Source organism: Mandrillus leucophaeus, unplaced genomic scaffold, assembly GCF_000951045.1.
Source record: "Mandrillus leucophaeus isolate KB7577 unplaced genomic scaffold, Mleu.le_1.0 Scaffold740, whole genome shotgun sequence".
NCBI lineage: Eukaryota > Metazoa > Chordata > Mammalia > Primates > Cercopithecidae > Mandrillus > Mandrillus leucophaeus.
This window is the reverse complement of record NW_012108031.1, coordinates 561,975-582,392: the sequence shown is the minus strand read 5'-3', so window position 1 is coordinate 582,392 and position 20,418 is coordinate 561,975. Positions and strand designations below refer to the sequence as shown.

At 48.7% G+C, this 20,418-nt stretch overlaps 1 protein-coding gene across 2 annotated transcripts in view; it reads left to right on the top strand.

Moving 5' to 3' along the window:
• Positions 1–20,418, top strand: part of MCC (mutated in colorectal cancers) — a 495,753-nt gene that overhangs the window by 458,882 nt on the left and 16,453 nt on the right. For both annotated transcript variants that reach the window (XM_011966089.1, XM_011966090.1), the window contains 3 exons: positions 5,060–5,294; positions 10,743–10,949; positions 16,475–16,575. In XM_011966089.1, coding sequence (XP_011821479.1) covers positions 5,060–5,294; positions 10,743–10,949; positions 16,475–16,575 — 543 coding nt within the window. The remainder of the gene's footprint in view (positions 1–5,059; positions 5,295–10,742; positions 10,950–16,474; positions 16,576–20,418) is intronic.

The following is a 20,418-nucleotide window of genomic DNA, read 5'->3' as shown; positions in this document are numbered from 1 at the left end:
CCCGACAGGGCTAGGTGATTTCTCAAGTCCAGTCAACCACTAGTGGCTTTTGTTCTCCCTGGGATGGAGAGATTCTGGATGGCCTGCAGATGGCCGACAGCTTAGGGGATCTCTGAGTCTGGTGTTGGGGGTGTTAGGTGTTGTGGGACTGTTGGCAAAGCCATCAGGAAAGTGGCCACCCGTCCCTCCTCCTCCCACAGGACAGGTACTGTGTGGCAGCACTAGCTGCCTGCTTCAGGGCCTGCCGTATCCTTTCTACAACTTAGTGAGGCAGGAACCCTTAGTATTCCTATTTGCTGCAGCCCAGAAACATTGGGTAATTTACTCTGGGCCATAAAGCAAGTAAGTGGCAGAGGAGGAACATTTATCCAGATCTGACTGACATCAGAGACCTGCTCGTAGACACTGACAGCCACCAGGGCAGCCAGGAGCATCGTCGCCTCTACCTAGAAAACCTGGGCGCATCCAGTCACCTCACAGGCTACTGAGCAAATGCCCCCTTAGCCTGAGGGGGAGACCAGTGCTTCTCACACCTGAGCGTGCATCAGAGCTGCCTAGAGGATATGTGAAAACACAGATTGCTGGACCTCAGAGTCCAGTCAATGACTCTGGAGGTCTTGACAGCGGGCCCCAGAATGTGCATTTCTAGCAAGTCCCCAGGTGCTGCTGGTGCGGCCAGCCCAGGACCCCTCTTGGAGAACTGCTGGGGTAGACCAGTCCTGCTAAGTGGAAAATCTGCCAAAATATTATCACTTCAGTTCCTGCAGGGTAATTAGAGAATGCTGGCTTTTACTGCTCTTTGAATTTTGTGATTTTTATTTTAAATGAAAGTCCACAAAAGGTGTTTTGGGTATAAATTTATATTTCCCAAAAAGTAGTCTGAAGAAAATATACCACAATGTCTCGTGGGTGGTAAACACACAGGTGTTAGTTATTCTGTGTTTTTCTACAGGTTTGAAATTTTTCAAAATAATTTTTAATGAAAGGAAAGACTAGAGGTGTAAGTAAACCCCACGCCCTGTGTCCCAGCTTTACAAGGAAGGATTTCATTCCTGAAACCTCCCAAGTAACTGGAAGAGAAGCGCTGCTGTCTGCCAGCGCCACGCTGTCTAAACATGCCGAGGCTGTGAGCACATCTCCACCCTCAGCCCTGTCTGTGGAATGCTTTGCAAACAGTGCCAGTATTTGAGTTTGCTCTAATTTTGTCACTGGTTCGCCTGTGGAACATTAGATGCCTGTCCCTCCACATCAGTGTTGACGATCTGTGAAGGTGAGCTCCCGAACTCTGCTTGGGGGTTTTGTGCGAGGCGTGCCTGCCGCTGAGCCGGTTGCAGGCAGACAGGCCTTCGCTGAGACGCCGAGAGTCCTTTGGATGGGTCCTGCGATGCGCAGCCCAGCTCCTCAGTGCCCTCTGCTGTGGGCGCGGTTTGCTGTCTTTGCACTTCCCTTGAGCTGCCTCGTTTCACTGTGGAATAGTCCGTGAAATGTTGCAGCTGCAGGATGTTGCTGCTTCTCCCCCTCATCGTTTTTAAAATATAGCTTGAGAAAACGTAATGCTGATGATCAGTAGTCATTTTTATCCTTCTCCCTGCCTTCCCTGCTCCCACCTTGCTGCAAGCTGCTAGCATCTCTCCCTGGAATTGTTGCTGTAGCTCCCGAGGTGCACCCCTGCCTCTGCCCTGGCCTACCTGCATCTCTCCTCACCCTAGAGGCCAGAAGGGATCCTGTTATCACAATAAAGCAGATCACATCCCTCCCTGTTAAAACCCCCAATGGCCTCCATCCTAATCCTAGAGAAAAAGACACAGCCCTTATAAAACACTGTATGACCTGGCACCTGGTCCCTCCCACGTACTCCCTCTCTGACCACATCTCCTCCTTTCTCTCCCCTGCCTGACTCTGCTTCAGCCACCATCTCGTTCTGCTGGCTGCACTCCCCGCCTAGAGCCTTTGCATTTACTGTGTCCTGCAAACATCCACGTAGCTCCCTCTCTCGCCTCCCTTAGGTCCACCCTAATGTCACTGGATCATGCAGGCCTTCCCTGCATCTCAATCACAAATAATAACCCATGCTCGCTCTGCACTCCCCACACCTCTTCCCTGCTTCATTTTTCACCCTTTCATGGACTGTGTATTTCACTTCCCGGCCTCCTCTATTAGAATATGAGTTCCTTGAGGGCAGGGATTTTTCCAGGACCCCATAGTTGGCACTCCAATATTTCTTGAACAGACGAATGATAGCTTCTGTGTTTATTGAGTGCTTACTATGCACTGGGCACTGTTCTAAACACTTCTAATATTTTTTAACTTTGAAGTTCAGGGGTACATATGCAGGGTTGTTACACGAGTAAACTCATGTCATGGAGGTTTGTTGTATAGATTATTTTATCACCCAGGTATTAAGCCTAGTACACATTAGTTATTTTTTCCAGTCCTCTCCCTCCTCCTATTCTGTACCCTCAAGTAGGCCCATTGTTTGTTGTTCCCTTCTATGTGTTCTTGTGTTCTCATCATTTGGCTCCCACTTATAAGTAAGAACATGTGTATTTGGTTTTCCGTTTCCACGTTAGTTTGCTAAGGATAATGGCCTCCAGCTTCATTCATGTTTCTGCAAATGACATGACCTCATTCTTTTTTTATGGCTACATAGTATTCATAGTATATATGTGCCACATTTTCTTTATCCAGCCTACCACTGATGGGCATTTAGGTTGATTCCATGTCTTTGCTATTACAAACACTTCTAAGTTTACCTCATTTATTCCTTACCCTGACTTTATGAAGCATATACTATGATTACCTTCATTTTAGAGATGAGAAGACAGAGAAGTAGATAAGACACGTGGGTCACACATAAAGATAGCACGTAAATCAGAACCAATGGGAGATGGATCTATATGGAGAGATCTATACCTAGATATAAAGAGAGAGATCAAGATCGATCTCTTGATATAGATATCTAGTAAATCACAAACAGTGATTTATTTTAAGGAATTGGCCCATTTGATAATGGAGCTGGCAAATCTGAAGTCTGCAACTCAGGCTAGAGACCCAGGGAAGAGTTGATGTTGCAGTCTTGAGTCTGAAAGCTGTCTGGAGTCTGAAAGCTATCTGGAGGAAGAATTTCTTCGCTTTTGGGGGATCTTTCTTTTCCCTTAGGCCTCTCTGATTAGATGAGGTTCCCTCACCGCATGGAAACAGTCACCCTGCAGTGTCTTGATTTTAATGGTAATCACATGTAACAAACACCTTCACAGCAACGCCTAACCTAGTGGTTGACCAAGCAACTGTGCACAGAGCCCAGCCCAGCTGACACGGAAACTTACCGGGCACAGCCTCTGAAGAGGTGGTGTTGAATGGTCAGGCTGATCTTGCTCACCTTATCTCCAAGGGACTTCCCACCCGTCCTGATGGGACAGAGGGAGTGAGACACAGCCCCAAAGGGTTTCTGTTGCTCAGGGGTTTCCCATCCTAGAAGGGGTTCTCTGACTTGAAGACTACCCCGAACCCTAGGGTAGCCTGTTCCTTCTGTGAACAGCAAGGCTCCAGCCACCATCTCTCTTCAGCTTTTCTCTCCCCGGAAGCCTTGTTTTCGTAGCAATGTGCCATGTACAAGAATGGGCCTGCCCTCACTCACGTCTAGGCTGTGGGGACTACACCTGCTGAGTTGGGGTCCTGGCTGTTACCCTTTTGCAGTGTGAGACGAGGAGTGCAGACCTGGATTTGTGGCATCTGGCAGCCTGTGGAGATCACTCCTGGCCCCTGGCATAGCTTCTAACTACAGGATTCTGGGGACAAGGACAGGGCTGTGGGATGAGGCTGCACCCAAGTCTAGTTGCACCTCTTTCCAGCCGCATGATTCGGCTGACCACTAATGTCTGTGAGCTTCACTTTCCAAATCTGTAGCAACAGGCATGACAACACAGCCTGGCCTGTTTTGATGCGAGGTCAGTAGGCCTCTGCTTGTTCCTCTGCCATCTTCAGACCAGTTCCATGAGGGACAAGTCAAGCCTAGGGAGGCCCAGTGCAAGTGCAGAGAAACTGCTGTTGGTGCACACTGGCCTGAGTCCTCGACCGAGTGGAGTGGGCCTTATTCAGAGGCACGGGAGCAGCCTGCCCACTGCTGGAAAAGGCCAGAGCCCACTTGAGAGCCGTGGCCTCCGTTTTCCAGTGGCACTCCCCGTTTCACGATGGTTTGGTCCCCTAGAAACGTTCCCGGGCCGCCACAGGCCTGGGGTTCAACTGGGGGCTCCCTGCCCGGTCACAATTCATCTTGGGCTGCCAAGGGCCCTTGGGCCAGCCGGAGTCCCTATAGTGGACACTATTCTCAGACTATGCTGTGGAGGCCTAGGGGTACCCCACTCCCAAAGTGATTATTGCTGTGTTGTGCACCCCTGTGTTTTTCATGGTACATGTTGCAAACAACAGAAGTAATCACAGCAAAACAGCCCCCTTCAGTGCTGTTCCGCAGGGACAGCTGCCACAGCCTGGGATACCTGCACGCACGTGTGAGGGTGTGACATGCATCTGTGGATCACGCCATAGGTGTTTTGTGCTTCAACTTCTGTTGCCTTAAATATCCCTTTTTTAAGTTCTGACCACATGAATATCTTTTTTATTACATATATATTATCTTTTAACCTATTTCCTCAAAATATCACCACCATTGTCAATATCACTATAATTTCACATATTAGAATGATCGCTGTAATGTCCACATGATTGCCCTCCTTTTGATAGGTGTGATAATTCACTAAACTGTATTTTAGATTGCATTCCTTTGTATGTGTATCTTTTTGCTTCTGTGGAATTAATTCCTTAGAAATTCATTTCTAGAGTCCACAGTGTTGTGTCAAAGAGTGTAAACATTTGTTATTCTTCATACTTAATTCTCTCCTAAAAGTTATTTTCCTGTGCTGTGACGCATACTTATTTTTGGATTACCATGTAAATAACAGTGGGGAGAGGGAATGTGGAGAAGAGTGAGGAGAAAAGATCTATTCGCCGTAACTTGGAATACCACAGGGTGGTGGATCTTTTTTTTTTTCTTCTTCCTCAGCACAACCAGCTCCACAGCCAGTAGTTGCGACACTGAGTTCACTAAAGAAGACGAGCAGAGGCTGAAGGATTATATCCAGCAGCTCAAGAATGACAGGGCTGCGGTCAAGCTGACCATGCTGGAGCTGGAAAGCATCCACATTGATCCTCTTAGCTATGACGTCAAGCCCCGGGGAGACAGCCAGAGGCTGGACCTGGAAAACGCAGTGCTGATGCAGGAACTCATGGCCATGAAGGTATGTGGTGGGCGGGTCCCGTGCATGAGGCTGCCACCAGGAGGAAATCTAATCGACCTCTGAAAGCAGGTCCAGCAGATGAGGAGGAATCAACCCCTCCTGTTGAGTCACCTCTGCCCAGAGAAGAGCCAGATCCTTGTTTGTAGACAGAGCTGGTTTCACTATGTCTGGGGATCACTTGGGCTGGGTGTTTCTGGACAGGGGAGTTGAATTCTAAGGGATTTCTCAGGGTGTCCCAGCCCAACTTTGGAGCCCTTCATCTAAGAGAAGCCAGGTCAGACCTCTGCAGGGTGGAGCCTCTGTCAGTCTAAATTGACCCCTAATCTGAAGAATGCTTGGAAGTATGTCTTGGGTTGCTGATGCTGATGTTAACTCCCGGCAGGGGGAGAACAGGGTGAGTCCAGTTGTAGAGTTTGGCCGAGAGCCCTGATTTCCTGACATCCTGTACCTTTGGTGCAATGTTGAGCCTGCTCAGACCATAGTGCCCTCCAGTGAAGGTGTACAGTGCTGTTGAGGTCAGTGTTTCAGTGGATCTGAAACACTGGGCCTTTCAGCTGCTGGTGGAGATGTCTACCTGCTGGCGTTTCTACAGTAGGGAGCTTTCTTGGAAAGCTGGTGTCCCCTACTGGGAAGTGGCTAAACTGCCATCCCTACAGCAGGACACCACTTTGCCTGTTTCTGGTGTGGAGTGCCAGGCATCAGCCCTTCACCTGGTACCTGCTTTCAGAAGGCAGCTCTGGTATAAGTAAGAGCATATCTGATATTTGTCCTTGGTTCTGCGACAGAGTTTCAGAAACCCTTGGAGTTTCTTGCTGTGCTAGGGGCGTCTTTGTGATGCTGATGAGGTGACTTATGGTGAGCCCTAGACAGCTTCAGAATGTGGGCTGGTCATCAGAAGGACCAGGTGTGTGATGGAGGATTGGGACTTTCAGCCACCTGACCTCCGGGGAGGGGAAGAGAGCCAGAGATTGAGTTCCATCCTGTGGCCAGTGATTTCATCAGTCATACCTGTGTAATGGAGCCTTAATAAAAACTCTGGACCTGAAGCTCAGAGAAGCTTCCTGGATGGTGAACACACTGATGTGCCAGGAGGGCGACACACCCTGATTCAGTGGGGAGAGGGCCCAGAAAATCTGCATTTGGGACTCTCAGCCTTTGCCTTGCTTGTACCCTCTTATAACAGAACAATAATCATAAGGATAGTGCTTTCCTTCATTCCGCAAGATGTTTTAGCAAATTACTGACCCTCAGAGGGGTTGTGGGTTCCCCCGAATTTGTAGACAAGGCAGTCAGAAGTATAAGTGGTCGGGGGCCCATCCTGCTGGGGACTTGGGGCAGCATCTGAAGGGAGGGCAGCCTGTGGAAGACTCTGCCCTTGACCTGTGAGGTCTGCACGAACTCCATGTAGTTAGCATCAGGACTGTACTGCGGCGCACACAGGTGGAGTGGGAACAGAAGAACAGCCTGCTGGGAGCGTGGTTCCATGTCACTGCACCCTGCATCTCAGACCACAGCACAAGTGGGAACTTGCCTGGGGCTGCTCCTGCAGATCTAGGGTCAGCACACGACTCTGCTGCCGGCCCTAACTTGCTTTCCACATGCCACTCTCCTGCGAGCAAAGGCCTGAATTTGCATGGCCTCAGATTCTGCCATGCCCATGGCTCCCAGAAGTGAAGATGGGAGGGGGTTGTTCTCTGGCAGAAGCCAGGTCATGGTCAGGAACTGGAGTCTAGCAAGCCAGAGCGGGTCGTGGCAGTGCTGAGTTAATGGCTCCGTTTGGGATCAGTACTGTCCGCAGCAGGGTGAAAAACAACCCCCTGGTCGCACTGTCTCTGTAAAGTGGAGGGGAGCTGGCGGCAGCAGCCATCCTGACACCCTCAGGGGTGACTCACTCAGCACAGCCCTGTCCTTGGGAGCTTCTTGAGCTAGAATTTGGGTGAAGTTTGGGAAGACACTAGGCAGTGGTAACAGATGCAGGAATCTCACCTCCCACCCCCACCCCTGTGATTTCCAAACTGGCTCATCTTCATCCAGCCACCCAGCTCCCATCCCGGCCTCTCTCTGGAGAATCCTCATGCTGCTTTGGCTGATTCCACCTCTCGTTGCCTATGAGCCGGCCTTGGGTCCATCATCCAACCGGGAGCCCTCTTTGCAGACTCTTGCACGCTGTGGCACAAGCCCTGAGGCCCCCCTTCCACCATTTATTCCAAACATTGTGTTTCTTTTGGCCAAAGACTAAGGATTTCCTTTTTAAAATTGGCCAATATGTAGGGTGATAAATTTACTGGTGTTCTAGCCAAGAAAGACATTTTTGTTGGAATAAAAGTTCTAATACTCCCTTTGCCACTTGAAAATAAAATGTGTACTGATCTTAGAAATTTTCTAAAAAAGTAGAAAAGCTGGGAGGAGAACAATCCATAATATTATGATCCAGGGCAGCCATTACTAGCATTCTGGCTTGGTTCCCTGTGACTTTCTTGAAGGCCAAACATCAGAGTTGTCTCCTTTTCCTCTGAGTCTCTCGCAGTCTGCTTGGGGATGTGTGCTTACCCATACCAAATCCATTATCCAGCAGGTTATGTTGGATTTTCACCATTTTCTAGGATCCAATTGTTGAGAAATTCAAGTTTCTGTTTTTGTCATACCTTTTGTTTCTAGATGATCTGCTTGGCTCCTTTTCAAGTCCATTCTTCTTTTTGTTGTTGTTTGTTTGTTTGCTGTTTTGAAACAGGGTCTCACTGTGTTGCCCAGGCTGGAGTGCAGTGATGCAGTCATGGCTCATTATAGCCTTGCCCTGGGGCTGGAAGTGATCCTTCTGCCTCAGCCTCTCGAGTAGCTGGGACTACAGGAATGCACTGCCCTACCCAGCTGATTTTTTTTTTTTTTTTTTTTTTTTTGAGACGGAGTCTCGCTCTGTAGCCCAGGCTAGAGTGCAGTGGCCGGATCTCAGCTCACTGCAAGCTCCGCCTCCCGGGTTCACGCCATTCTCCGGCCTCAGCCTCCCGAGTAGCTGGGACTACAGGCGCCCGCCACCTCGCCCGGCTAGTTTTTTGTATTTCTTAGTAGAGACGGGGTTTCACCGTGTTCGCCAGGATGGTCTCGATCTCCTGACCTCGTGATCCACCCGTCTCGGCCTCCCAAAGTGCTGGGATTACAGGCTTGAGCCACCGTGCCCGGCCACCCAGCTGATTTTTTAAGTTTCTTTTTTTTTGTAGAAATGGGGTCTCACTCTGTTGCCCCGGCCAGTCTCAAACTCCTGGCTCAAGTCATCCACGCACCTTAGCCTCCCAAAGTGCTGGGATTACAGGTGTGAGGCACCAGGCCTGGCCTTCTCTTCCTTTTTGAACGTATTATCCCTTCATTATGACTCCTATATCTCTTTGTTTTAAACCTTTGTTTTCTAGTTTTCCACATTGTTATTTCCGCTTCTTGTAAATGCTGACTCTTACTTTTTGCATCTGCGCTGATTCATCCTCATTTCCTCAGTGGTGGGGGCAGGGGGAGAGAATGCAAGCACCAGCTCATCCTCCGTGGAAACGTCTTCTGTGGGGCCCTGTGGATCCTGGGTTGCAGATGTCCCTACAGAGTGGTTCTGTGTTTAGATCTGTTGGGACTCATCAGTTTCTGAGGTTTAGGACTGGTTTTTGTTAGGCTCTTGACTCAGGATTCCTATACCACACCTACACATGACACGAGCTTGAGGTTTGATTCCTCGAAAGAGATTTTCTTTTCCCACCCAGAGCCTGAGAGATGACAAGTTTACTTGCCACATCTCCAGAAAGGAAGTTTTCTAGTGTCTTATTCTGGGCAGCGTATTGAGAATCCTGCGCCCGTAGGGGTCTGAGCTGTGGCTCTCTGCCTCAGAGGCCACACCCTGGCCTTGGGTAACACTAAGCCCCCAGGTGGAGGGCCCGAGGACAGTCTGGCGCCTTGCTGGCCAGCGTGTGCCCTCCTTGCCGTTCCCTCTGGCAGAGTTCCCGCTTCATTTCTGGCACCCATGGGTTTCTCTTTCCCTCTTTCAAGCATGCACTTGTATGTTTGTTCTGGAAGCAACCATCGCGTGAGCTCAGTATGCAGTGTTGCCGGAACCTTCAGAATCCTGCTTCCAATGGCAAAAGATCCGAAGGTTCTGGGCGTGGCATACCTTTCATTCTGGCATTTCTGTCTGATATTTAGGGGAAAGAAGGTTGGTGTGTTCTGAGTAGTTTACTGAGCACATTGACTAACGTCCCTCTTGAGGGGTGCCCTCTAGCTATTTCCCCACACTGGAGAGTGAAAACATCTACCCACCAGTCCAACTTACCCAGGAGAGTGCACCAGGCCTGGGACTAATTACCTCAGAAGGGTCACTTCAGGGGTGGCCAGAATCTGAACTAACCTCAGGTGAGTCCGTCTCAAGGTGGGCTGGGAAGGCTGTACCTGGTGGCCGTGGGCTGGTGGAGTCACCCTCCAGCAGAAGTGTGGGGACAAGAATCATGCATGGGCTCACCTTGAAAGGGAGGGAGGCGGCATAGCCCTGAGCCAGACAGCTCAGCTGCAGTCTCTGGCTCCACAGCTTACCCAGTAGCCATGGGCAGGGGGATTTCCCTCTGTTTTCTCAGATTCCCATCTGTCAATGGAGATAGTCTCAATACCTACCCCAGGTTGGGAAGATGAAATGAGCCATGTCATGTGAACACTTAGCACAGTGCCACGTGCTCAGTAAAGGCTAGTGGCTGCCATTGTTATCGGCTCCTGGTCCCAGGATGGCACTGTCCTATTTTGGATTCACTTCTTACTCTCCACTCATCGCTCTCATTTGAGTTCTTAGGATACTTTTAGAAGTTGTCTGATGAGCAGTCACCTGTGAAGGATGCTGTTTCTGTTGATTTCATTTGGGCCCTGAGAAGTAGGCAAGAGCCAGAGGTTGATGCTGCTGCAGGCATTTGTCGCCTGCCTGGCCCAGCTGCAGGGCAACGAAGGTGCCGTGGGAGTGGTTAAATACGTGGTTGGTGCTGTGGAAACCAAAATGGGAATTGGAAGGGACTTGGCCAGAAGAAGTCTTCCACGGATAGGTGACTTTACAGCCTCTGGCAGGTGCAGCCCAGTCTCTGCAGACCAGAGAATGGGTTTCCATTGAGGCCCATGTGCCTGTGTGGGGGCTCTATTTGTTAGAAAGGTTTTTCCTATATTGAACGACAATCTACTTGCCTGTAACTTCTACCCTTTTGTCTCAGGTCTAGTCCATAGACTGACAAAGTGCATGGCCTTATCCACACATCATTCCTTCAGAAGTGTGGTGACAGGTGCCATGTCTCCTCCCACTCATCTTACTGCCAACTTCAAAGTGATAACTGTACCACGGGCCTGTGGGTCATAGCCGGGGACCCCCACCCACCCACTTGGCAGCAGCCAGCCCTGCTCTCAGATCGTGGGTGCCTCATGTGCTCTGTGCTCCTTGCTCTGTAGGAGGAGATGGCCGAGCTGAAGGCCCAGCTCTATCTACTGGAGAAAGAGAAGAAGGCCCTGGAGCTGAAGCTGAGCACGCGGGAGGCCCAGGAGCAGGCCTACCTGGTGCACATTGAGCACCTGAAGTCCGAGGTGGAGGAGCAGAAGGAGCAGCGGATGCGGTCCCTCAGCTCCACTAGCAGCGGTGGCAAAGACAAACCCAGCAAGGTAGGGCCGGAGTGGCTTGGGGACACCCTTAGACTCAGGCCTCCCTGGCTGCCCAGTGACCACTGGCCACACCTCACCACCCTGCTGCTTCAGATCTTGTATTTGCATAGGAACTGCAGGCCATTCGTAGGTATCTAAGAAGGTGACATTTTGAGTGTAGCGAAACCAATCTACATTTTAGAAATACCAAATCTCACTTTATATAGTAGTTGAAACCTTTTCACATATCGCAGTCACATCAGAGGGGTGATCTCTGCAGCTGTCCACTGATATTGGTCTCACCTCCTTCATCTAATCCTCTGTCACACAGCAGCCCTCATTTGTTAGTTTATCGGTACAATAGTGCCCCCTTTATCCACAGGGGATGCGATCCAAAATCCCCCATGGATGCCTGAAACCACAGATAATACTGAACCCTTATATATTCTATGTTTTCCCCTATATATACATACCTGTGATGAAGTTTAATTTATAAATTAGGCACAGTAAGAGATTAATAACAACTAATAAAATATTAACAGAACAATTATAACAATATGTCAGCATCATTACTGTTGCCCTTTGGGGCTATTATTACATGACATAAGGGTAACTTGAGCACAAGCAGTGTGACACTGACAGTCGATCTGATAACCGAGACAACTACTAAATGACAGATGGGTGGGGAGTGTCTGCACTGTGGCTATGCTGGACTAAGGAATGACTTGCAGCTCAGGTGGGATGGTGCAGAGTAGTGCAAAATTTCATCACGCTGCTCAGAATGGTGCACAATTTAAAACTTATTGTTTATTTCTAGAATTTCCCATTGAATATTTTCAGACCATAGTTGACCTTGAGTAACTGAAACCTCAGAAAGCAAAACTGCAGTGAAGGGGGAGCTGCAGTACTTCTGTTCCAATGGTTGCATTTATTGTCGCCCTTAAGCCTCACAGGTCTGAGGAAAGAAGGTTATCCCCATTTACATGAGAGAAATCAGGCTCACAGAAGTCAGGAGTCTCACAGCTGAGAAGTGGCAGAATTGGGACTTAGCCCAGATGCACTAAGGGGCTCTCTTCCTTCCACCGCATTTCCTCCTTGACTCCTTCCTGCTGGCATTGCTGCCGTCACAGGGTGGTAAGCAGGAAGCAGCCTGCCGGCAGAGGAGGAGGAAGGAAGCCTTGGGTTACGAAGTCTACATCATCTGAAAGTGGGCTGTCTGATGATAGAATTTTTCAAACTCACTCTCTTATCAGCCCCCAGGTGTTTTTTTCTGGAATCCAAGTTCATTCCATTATCCTGTATCTCAGAATTTTCCAAATACTACATTGGAAAAAAAATAACCATGGACTCTAAAGAATTATATCCCTTGTCCGAGGGTCCTCTATATTCTGTGCATCATATTTTTCTATTCCTAATAAATGCAAGCTTCTCTTGACCCCCATTTGTTTCAGACCCAGGACTCGCAGACATATGCCAACTTGCTAGTCTAATAAGCGACTTCTCATAGCACAAGTGCAGGATCGTCTCCAGGAGAGCCATGTACCTGGGAAAGAAGGAACAGTGCTGATGTCATGTGACAGGGAATTGTCACTCCCTATGTAGTTGAGAACTCTGAAGCGTGATTCACAAATGACCACAGCTACACCTTTCCCCACCTCCCACTTGCTGAGGAGCCAAGGCAGGACACAGCTGTGGCACCCGGCCAGGCCAGCCCTCCCAAGACCCTGGCTGCTTTTTATTTATCCATTCAGTTGATAAATGCGATTTGGCACTCACAGCGTGCCAGGACCAAGGCAGCAGCGTGCCAGGACCAAGGCAGGGTGCTAGAGGCAGCTCTGTGGTAGACAGGCAAAGTCTGTCCTCCAGGAATTAACATTCTTAGGGGGAGACTGGTGGGCAAACAGATGATCACAGAGCAATGAGAGAATGTCCCCAGTGCAAGGGTCAATTATTGGCATCATGGGAGGACACAAGCCAGACACAAATGTCCACTTTGGAGATTCAGGACAGGTTTTCTGGAAGGAACGAACTTCTGAGCTGAGCCCCAGTGAAGAGTGGGAGGTAGCCTGTTGAAGAGGGGCAGGTGGAGCATCAGGGGAGAGAAGAGGTGCCCTTAGGCTAATGGGACAGCATGTGCAACGGCCCGGAGGGGAGTGGAGTTGATGCACTGGCTGGAGTTATCTTGAGGACCGTGCGGAATCATGGAAGGGTCCTCAGCAAGGGGTGATGTGATACAGTTTGGGCTTTAGAGAAGTCACTATGCCAAGTGCACTATGACGCCGTCTGCCCAAGGCTGGGGGAGGTGAGTTCCTGTGCAGCCACGCAGTGCTGTATCTGGGTTCACATGGAAGTATCTGGGGCTCGGGAAGATGAGGTTTTCTGTTCCATACAAACACCTTCAAAATCTCTCTCTTTTTTTTTTTGCCTTTTGAGTTTGCTAGCAGTCAGTTAGGGACACAGCCGAAGAGACAGAACATTAGTGTTTGTGTGCGTTCTTAGGGTGTGGTGGAAATGGAGTTACCAGGTTCTTGCCAGAAGGCCCATGAACTAAGCATTTTCCCCTAGTTCCTCATATTTATTTTGACTGGGTGAAACACTGTTATGTGGAGTGGCTTCAAAGTAAGGAAATTTGGCCGGACGCAGCTCATGTCTATAATCCCAGTACTTTGGGAGCCCGAGGCGGGTGGATCACTTGAGGTCAGGAGTTCAAGCCCAGCATGACCAACATGGTGAAACCCCATCTCTACTAAAAATACAAAAATTAGCTGCGCATGGTGGTGGGCACCTGTAATCCCAGCTACTTGGGAGACTGAGGCACAAGAACTGCTTGAACCTGGGAGGCGGAGGTTGTAGTGACCCAAGATTGCGCCACTGCACCGCAGCCTGGCTCAAAAAAAAAAGAAAGAAAGTAAGAAAATTTCTCTGATGGAAAAGGCCAGATGATTTTTTTTTAACACTACAGTAAGAACCTTTATGAGTATGTTGTGTTTTTCAGGTAATGAAGTAAGAGTGAGCTGATTATCTTGCTTTTCAAATACTAGATCCATTTACTGTGTGAATAAAATCTCCCATCGGGGCTACTCCTCTGGGCTTACCTGTTGCTGGATGAGGCGAGCGTCTCGAGGAGGGATCAGCACTTTTCTGTGGAGGGTCACACAGTAAATGTTGTAGGCTTGTGGGTCGCTTGGGTGCGGCTGCAGCCACTCAGCTTTGCTAGCGTCCAATGCTAGCGCAAAAGCAGAGGCAACAGGGAGACCAGTGGCCATGGCTGTGTTCTAGTAACACTTTATTTAATTATTTAATTATTTATTTTTATTTTATTTTATTTTTTTTTATTTTTATTTTTTTTTTGAGGTGGAGTCTCACTCTTGTTGCCCAGACTGGAGTGCAATGGTGCGATCTTGGCTCACTACAGCCTCCACCTACCGGGTTCAAGTGATTCTCCTGCCTCAGCCTCCCAAGTATCCGTGACAGGTGTGCACCACCTTGCCTGGGTAATTTTGTATTTTTAGTGGAGATGGGGTTTCACCATGTTGGTCAGGCTGGTCTCAAACTCCAGACCTCAAGTGATCCACCCTCCTCAGCCTCCCAAAGTGCTGGGATTACAGGCGTGAGCCACCGTGCCTGGCCTCTAGGAACACTGTATGTATGGATGCTGACATTTGAATTTCATGTAATTTCTACCTGTCACAAAATACTCTTCTTTTGACTTTTTTATATGAGTTTAAAAACAGGAAAATCGTTCTTATCCTGTGGGTCATCAGAAGCAGCTGGTGGGCCACATTTGGGTCTCGAACATTCTTTCTTGCTCTACCGGGTGGGTGCTTATGCTTCTTTAAAAAGCTTCCCTCCAGCTAGGACAGCTGGATTCCAAATCTTATCCAAGCTGTATTAGGTTTCTGAAATTCTTGTCTGTGTGCACCAGATACTGCCAAGTATATTCAGAGAGAGGCACCATGGATGAGACAGAGCAGTCCCTGTCTTGAAGGAGTCTCATGAAATGTTAACATCAAATGGGAATGGATATACAAAAAGTGAGGATATTGTGGGAATATCAACATATTCCAAGGGTGGACAGGGGACTTGGGTCTCTGAGCACAGGTAGGTAGACAGGAGGTGGAAGGCAGCCCAGGCAGAGGGCATGGCAGAGGGAAGAGCACTCAGGTGTTGGCAGTGCCACTGCCAAGGAACTGCCTGGGGAGACCATGTGCCTGGACTTCCAGCACTGAATCCGTGCCTCTCTGTAGCTCACATCTTATAACATTTCCTGTTTATGGCCAGGTGCGGTGTGATCCAGCACTTTGGGAGGCTGAGGTGGCTGGATCACCTGAGGTTGGGAGTTCGAGACCAGCCTGACCAACATGGAGAAACCCCGTCTCTACTAAAAATACAAAATTAGCCGGGCGTGATGGCATGTGCCTTTAATACCAGCTAGTTGGGAGGCTGAGGCGGGAGAATTGCTTGAACCCGGGAGGCAGAAGTTGCAGTAAACTGAGATCGCGCCATTGCACTCCAGCCTGGGCAACAAGAGCAAAACTCCATCTCACATTAAAAAAAAAAAAAAATTCTGTTTACATTCCATCTCCTGCAACAGATCACAAGCTGTTTATTCTCAGGCCTGTAGCTCGGCAGCTCCTCGTGTCCGTTGAGAGATCGTCCGATGAATGCCTTCCCCCGGCCACGTTACTATATAGTGAGGCTGCTGCCCTCTGTGTGCATGGACCGTAGAGCACTCAGGCACGGTCACTGTTTGAATGGTCTTAGCTCTAGGATTTGGAGCTCTGGCTCTTGAGTTTCCTCATCTGCAGGGTGGGAGGGTTTGCTTTAGATGATGTCAAGGTCCCTGTCTAATGCTTATCCATGGAGTGGGGTGCACTTCTGTTTTCCTCCTCCTCTGCTGAGTTTTCTTGATTATTACACTGAACCCAGTAAAGCTCCTAAATCTAAAGGAGATTGCTTTTCTCCCAGGGAGACGTGGGATGGGGCACCAGGGATATTCCCGGCTGTTTCTCACTTGTCTTATATGATTACGAGAGGCTTTACCTAGCGGTCAAGAGATTGATCTGGGGCCACACAGCTTGGGTTTGAATCCTGGTTCCCCCATTTCCCAGCTGGTGACTGGGCAGCATAACTCCCCTGTGCCTTCATTTCCTCCTTGGTAAAATGGAGATAATGATAGTTCCTGCCTCAGAGAGTATTTGTGATGATTAAATGATTGACTGCATATGGCGTGCTTAGACCAGTGCCTGGCATCGGTGTGCGCTCAGAGCATGCTGGGTGTCATCCCCACCACGCTGGCCAGCCTGCAAAAGGAACCAGCGGTCTGGGAGCAGAGGGGGCTGTTTGGCTTGCTGCCACGCTTTCCCCTTTAGCGTGATCTGAGGGTGCCACCCGGCACTCACCCTGCTGCCATCACTGCACAAGCCACCTACCGCGCTCTGCCGCAGGTTTCCAGGGTGCTGCCAGCTTGGATTCCAGTCTGACAGGAATGTGCTTGCTGTCCAGCTTGGATTCGGATCTAACTGGAATGTGTTTGCTGTTGTCAGGAGTGTGCCGATGCTGCCTCCCCAGCTCTGTCCCTAGCTGAACTCAGGACGACATGCAGCGAGAGTGAGCTGGCTGCGGAGTTCACCAACGCCATCCGTCGGTAAGCACCCTTTCCCCACCCCAACCGGTGTTTATCCTTGGCATGGAGGCTTTGTTCTGAGTTCTCTTGGCAGCTCCTGAAAGGAGAAGGTGCTGATGTGTTCCGCTTTACCCATGTCTTGGAAGCCAGAAATGGAGAAGGCCTGTTGGTGCCAGGCCTTTCAAAACAGTGAGAAGAGAGAGCACTTAAGAGACAGCACTTAGGCAGTCATCGCTGTGAATAAGAAAATGCCTCTTCCTTTCCTTTTCTGCTATATTGTTGCATTGGCTAGAAACTTCGGGACAGTGTTCACTAGTGAAGTGAAAACAGGCACTCTTACCTTTTTTCCAACTTCAGCAGGAATCCTCTCCTTCAGCACTGGTAGCAGGAAAAAGCCTTGCTTATTTCTTTAGTTCTGGGAAGTTTTCCTCTATGATTTCAGTGTTTCTTTCCCCTCACCGCCCCGCAGTTCTTTATCTCCTTCTGCAAGGAGAAACAGATGCTGATTCATCCAGCTCTGTCTTCCGCATCTTCACTTTTCATACCTACTTTCCGTCACTCTTTTGGCTCCGGGTTCTAGAGCAGCATTGTCCAGTAGAAATGTAATGTGAACCACATATGTAATTTTAAATTTCCCAGTAGCCACATTAAAAGGAACAAAGACAGCTGAAATTCACTTTAGTAATGTTTTATTTAACACAGTATGTCTAAATTATTTTAACATAGAGTCAATATTTTCTAAAACTACTAATGAAATCTTTTATCTTTTTTTAACTAAGTTTTCGAAACCTGGTAGCGTATCTCAACTTCAGACATTTCAAGTGCTCAAGAGCCACATGTGGCTAGTGGCTGCCCTGTCGCACAGTTGCCGTCCTGGAGAGAGAGAATTTTTTGGCTCAGTTTTCCAGTTCACTAATTTATTCTTTAGTTAGTAGAGAATCTTCAGCAACCATTTTTTTTTTTTTTTTTTTTTTTTTTTTTTTTGAGACAGGGTCTCCTTATATTGTCCAGGCTGGTCTCAAACTCCTGGGCTCAAGTGATCTTCCCGTCTTGGCCTCCCAAAATGTTGGGATTACAGGCATGCACTACCATGCCTGGCTCTTAAATTCCTTCATCTTTTTTGTCTGCTGTATTAATTCTGTTTCTTCACATGTAATTCTTTTCATATTTGAGTTTTGTGACTCTTTCTTGGTGTTTGCTTTCTTTAAATATTCAGTGGTTCTTGTTTGTGTGTTCATTCTTGTATTTTGAATTCCTAGGTCACCGGTTTGAGATTTGTTTTTGTTTTTTGTTGTTGTTGTTTGTTTTTTGAGATAGAGTCTTCCTCTGTCGCCCAGGCTGGAGTGCAGTGGTGTGATCTTGGCTCACTGCAACCTCTGTCTCCCAGGTTCAAGCAATTCTCCTGCCTCAGCCTCCCGAGTTAGCTGGGACTACAGGCACGCGCCATCACGCCTGGCTAATTTTTTTTATTTTTAATAGAGACGGAGTTTCACCATGTTGGCCAGGCTGGTCTTGAACTCCTGACCTCAGGTGATCCACCTGCCTCAGTCTCACAATGTGCTGTGATTACAGGCGTGAGCCACCACGCCCAGCCGTCCTGTTTGAGAGTTCTGCTTCTACTTATTACAGCCTGCCACCCAGAAAATGTAGCCAGGTCCTTCAAAGTGCTGTCAGCTGGGTCGTATCAGAAGCTGTCTCCTGGGCTTTCTGTGTCTCCTGGCTAATAACAGCCCTCTAGTCTGCATATCTGACCCAAGCCTCTGGTCCCCTCCTGTTCTGGTAGCCAACACCTCTGGTTAGAGCACCTCTGAATCCCCTTCTTCCTTTTGCAGAGTATTTTTCTGCATGCATTTTGAGTTGCGGTTTTCTTTTCAGGAAGAAGAAAACATCTGCCTTTCATTTGTTATGATTGCGCGTGGTTTCTGATATACAAAGAGCACTCCTTTCGAAGATGCTCAGAGGTTTTAAAAAATGTCTTTCCTGTCATTTCTGGGTATTTAGGGTGGGAGGGGAAGGCTACTGTGTATTTTCAGTCAGCTAACTTGATCCAGCGGGCCTGTTTATAGGATGGCCTCCAAGCTGATGGTGGATGGAAGGTTGCCTTGTGGGGAACTTCACTGAACTTCACTACCTTCCTGATTGACTGTCACTTTTTGTCTTTCCTTCCAAGTTGTAATAGCTCAGTTTTTACTCTGCCAGAGCCTCTGGCCGTGTAGGTAAATGGTAATTGCTCTGCTTGGGGTGGGAAGAGAAAAGCTGCGTAGAAAAATGCCCTTAACAAATCCTAGTGACAACTGTGCCAGAAACAGGGGATGGAAATCCACTCCCTGTTTCCAATGGGAGCCATTTGGATATTGTATCTGTAAGCTAAGCTCCTAAGTTTTTCAAATTCCCCAAACCTCAGAGGCCTTTGCTGGCACAAGGAAGATGCAGGTTGTGCTGACTAAACATAAAGAGACTTCATTTATTCTGTCAGTCAGGATGGATTTCCAATAATCCACCTTAAGTTGGTTAGCATGGATTTCTAATCAAGACCCAGATGGATGGAGCCAAGCACAAACTTACAGAGGTAAAGGAAAAAGGAAAATAACATAATGATACTGTAAATATAGCTTAGAAACTGGGGTCATCACTTCATGAGGGGTTACAATATACATACACACCTCGGGGCTGCAGTTTGGGTTTCTGTTATGTACTTTGATGAAATGATTCCTGAGGTTTTTATTTGAAAAAATCAAATGGAAACGAACACCTTTTTGGAAGGTATTAAAAAAGAGCCGAGCTGATGTTGAGGTCAGCTGGGAGAGTCTTACCAGCATTTTCAGCAGTATTTCTGCCTTGAAAAAAGGAGGCTGCCGGACACCAAAACTGTGGGCGCAGGCATCCAGACTGAAAAGATCCGGCGCAGGCATCCAGACTGAAAAGATCAGGTGTCGCTAAGGGAGGAGGAAGAGGCTAAGCCACGGGCTGTCCTTAAGGAGAAGCAGCCATCCCGGGGAAGGTGCCCTGTGACACTTCAGTCACTGGTTCTGGGTCATGACACTGTCCCCAACCCAACCTCCCCTTACCTGGCCAGCCCTTGTCACCCAACTCTGGCCCTCTCAGTGTGTCTTCTCCTAACTTTCTTCTGTTTGGAACAAAACCAGGGCTCCATGCCACCCCACCTTTACTGTATGTATAGCTTCCATCTGGTCTGATTTCGTTCCCCCGACTTCGGTGAACATTGATTGCAGTTTGTTGGCTCTGGTATTGCCATAAAACCCCATCTGGATGACCAGGTTTCCAGTCTGGCACAGGAGATGTTTTCTTACCAGGGTATCTTGTTTTCACTCTTGTCCGTTCAGCCTGTGTGCTGTAAAAGCCTTCTTCTCCTCAGATCTGCCTCTCAGCCTTGGTCCTAGTAAAATTTGACTGATCTTTCCGCCAAGGAAGTGATCTATAAAAAGGCAGCTAAATAAGGGAATCTTCAGAAATGACTTTTTTGTACTCACATGGTGCTTGTGCAGCCTGCCCTCGGGGCCCGAGCACAGCTGAGAGGAGCAGACTAGTTCATCTCCGTCATATTCTTGGGAGGCAGCCGGGAGCAGGTGCTGCTCTTCATGTGATCCCGGGGTGGGGACTGGGACAGCAAGGCTGAGGGATCTCTCAAGGTCACACAGTGAGGCGGTGGGGAAGTCTGCATGTTTCTACATTCTCTGTGGGGACCCCTTGCACCCCACATGTGCTGGCAGTGTTGGGCTTGCTTGCAGATAAGTGAGCTGAGCCCACTCGTTTATCCGAAGACTCTACCTGCTGTGTGGCTGATGTGGGCAGTGAGAAACCTCTGTGCCTCCAGTAAAGAGCCACGTCTTAGTCTGTCAGTGC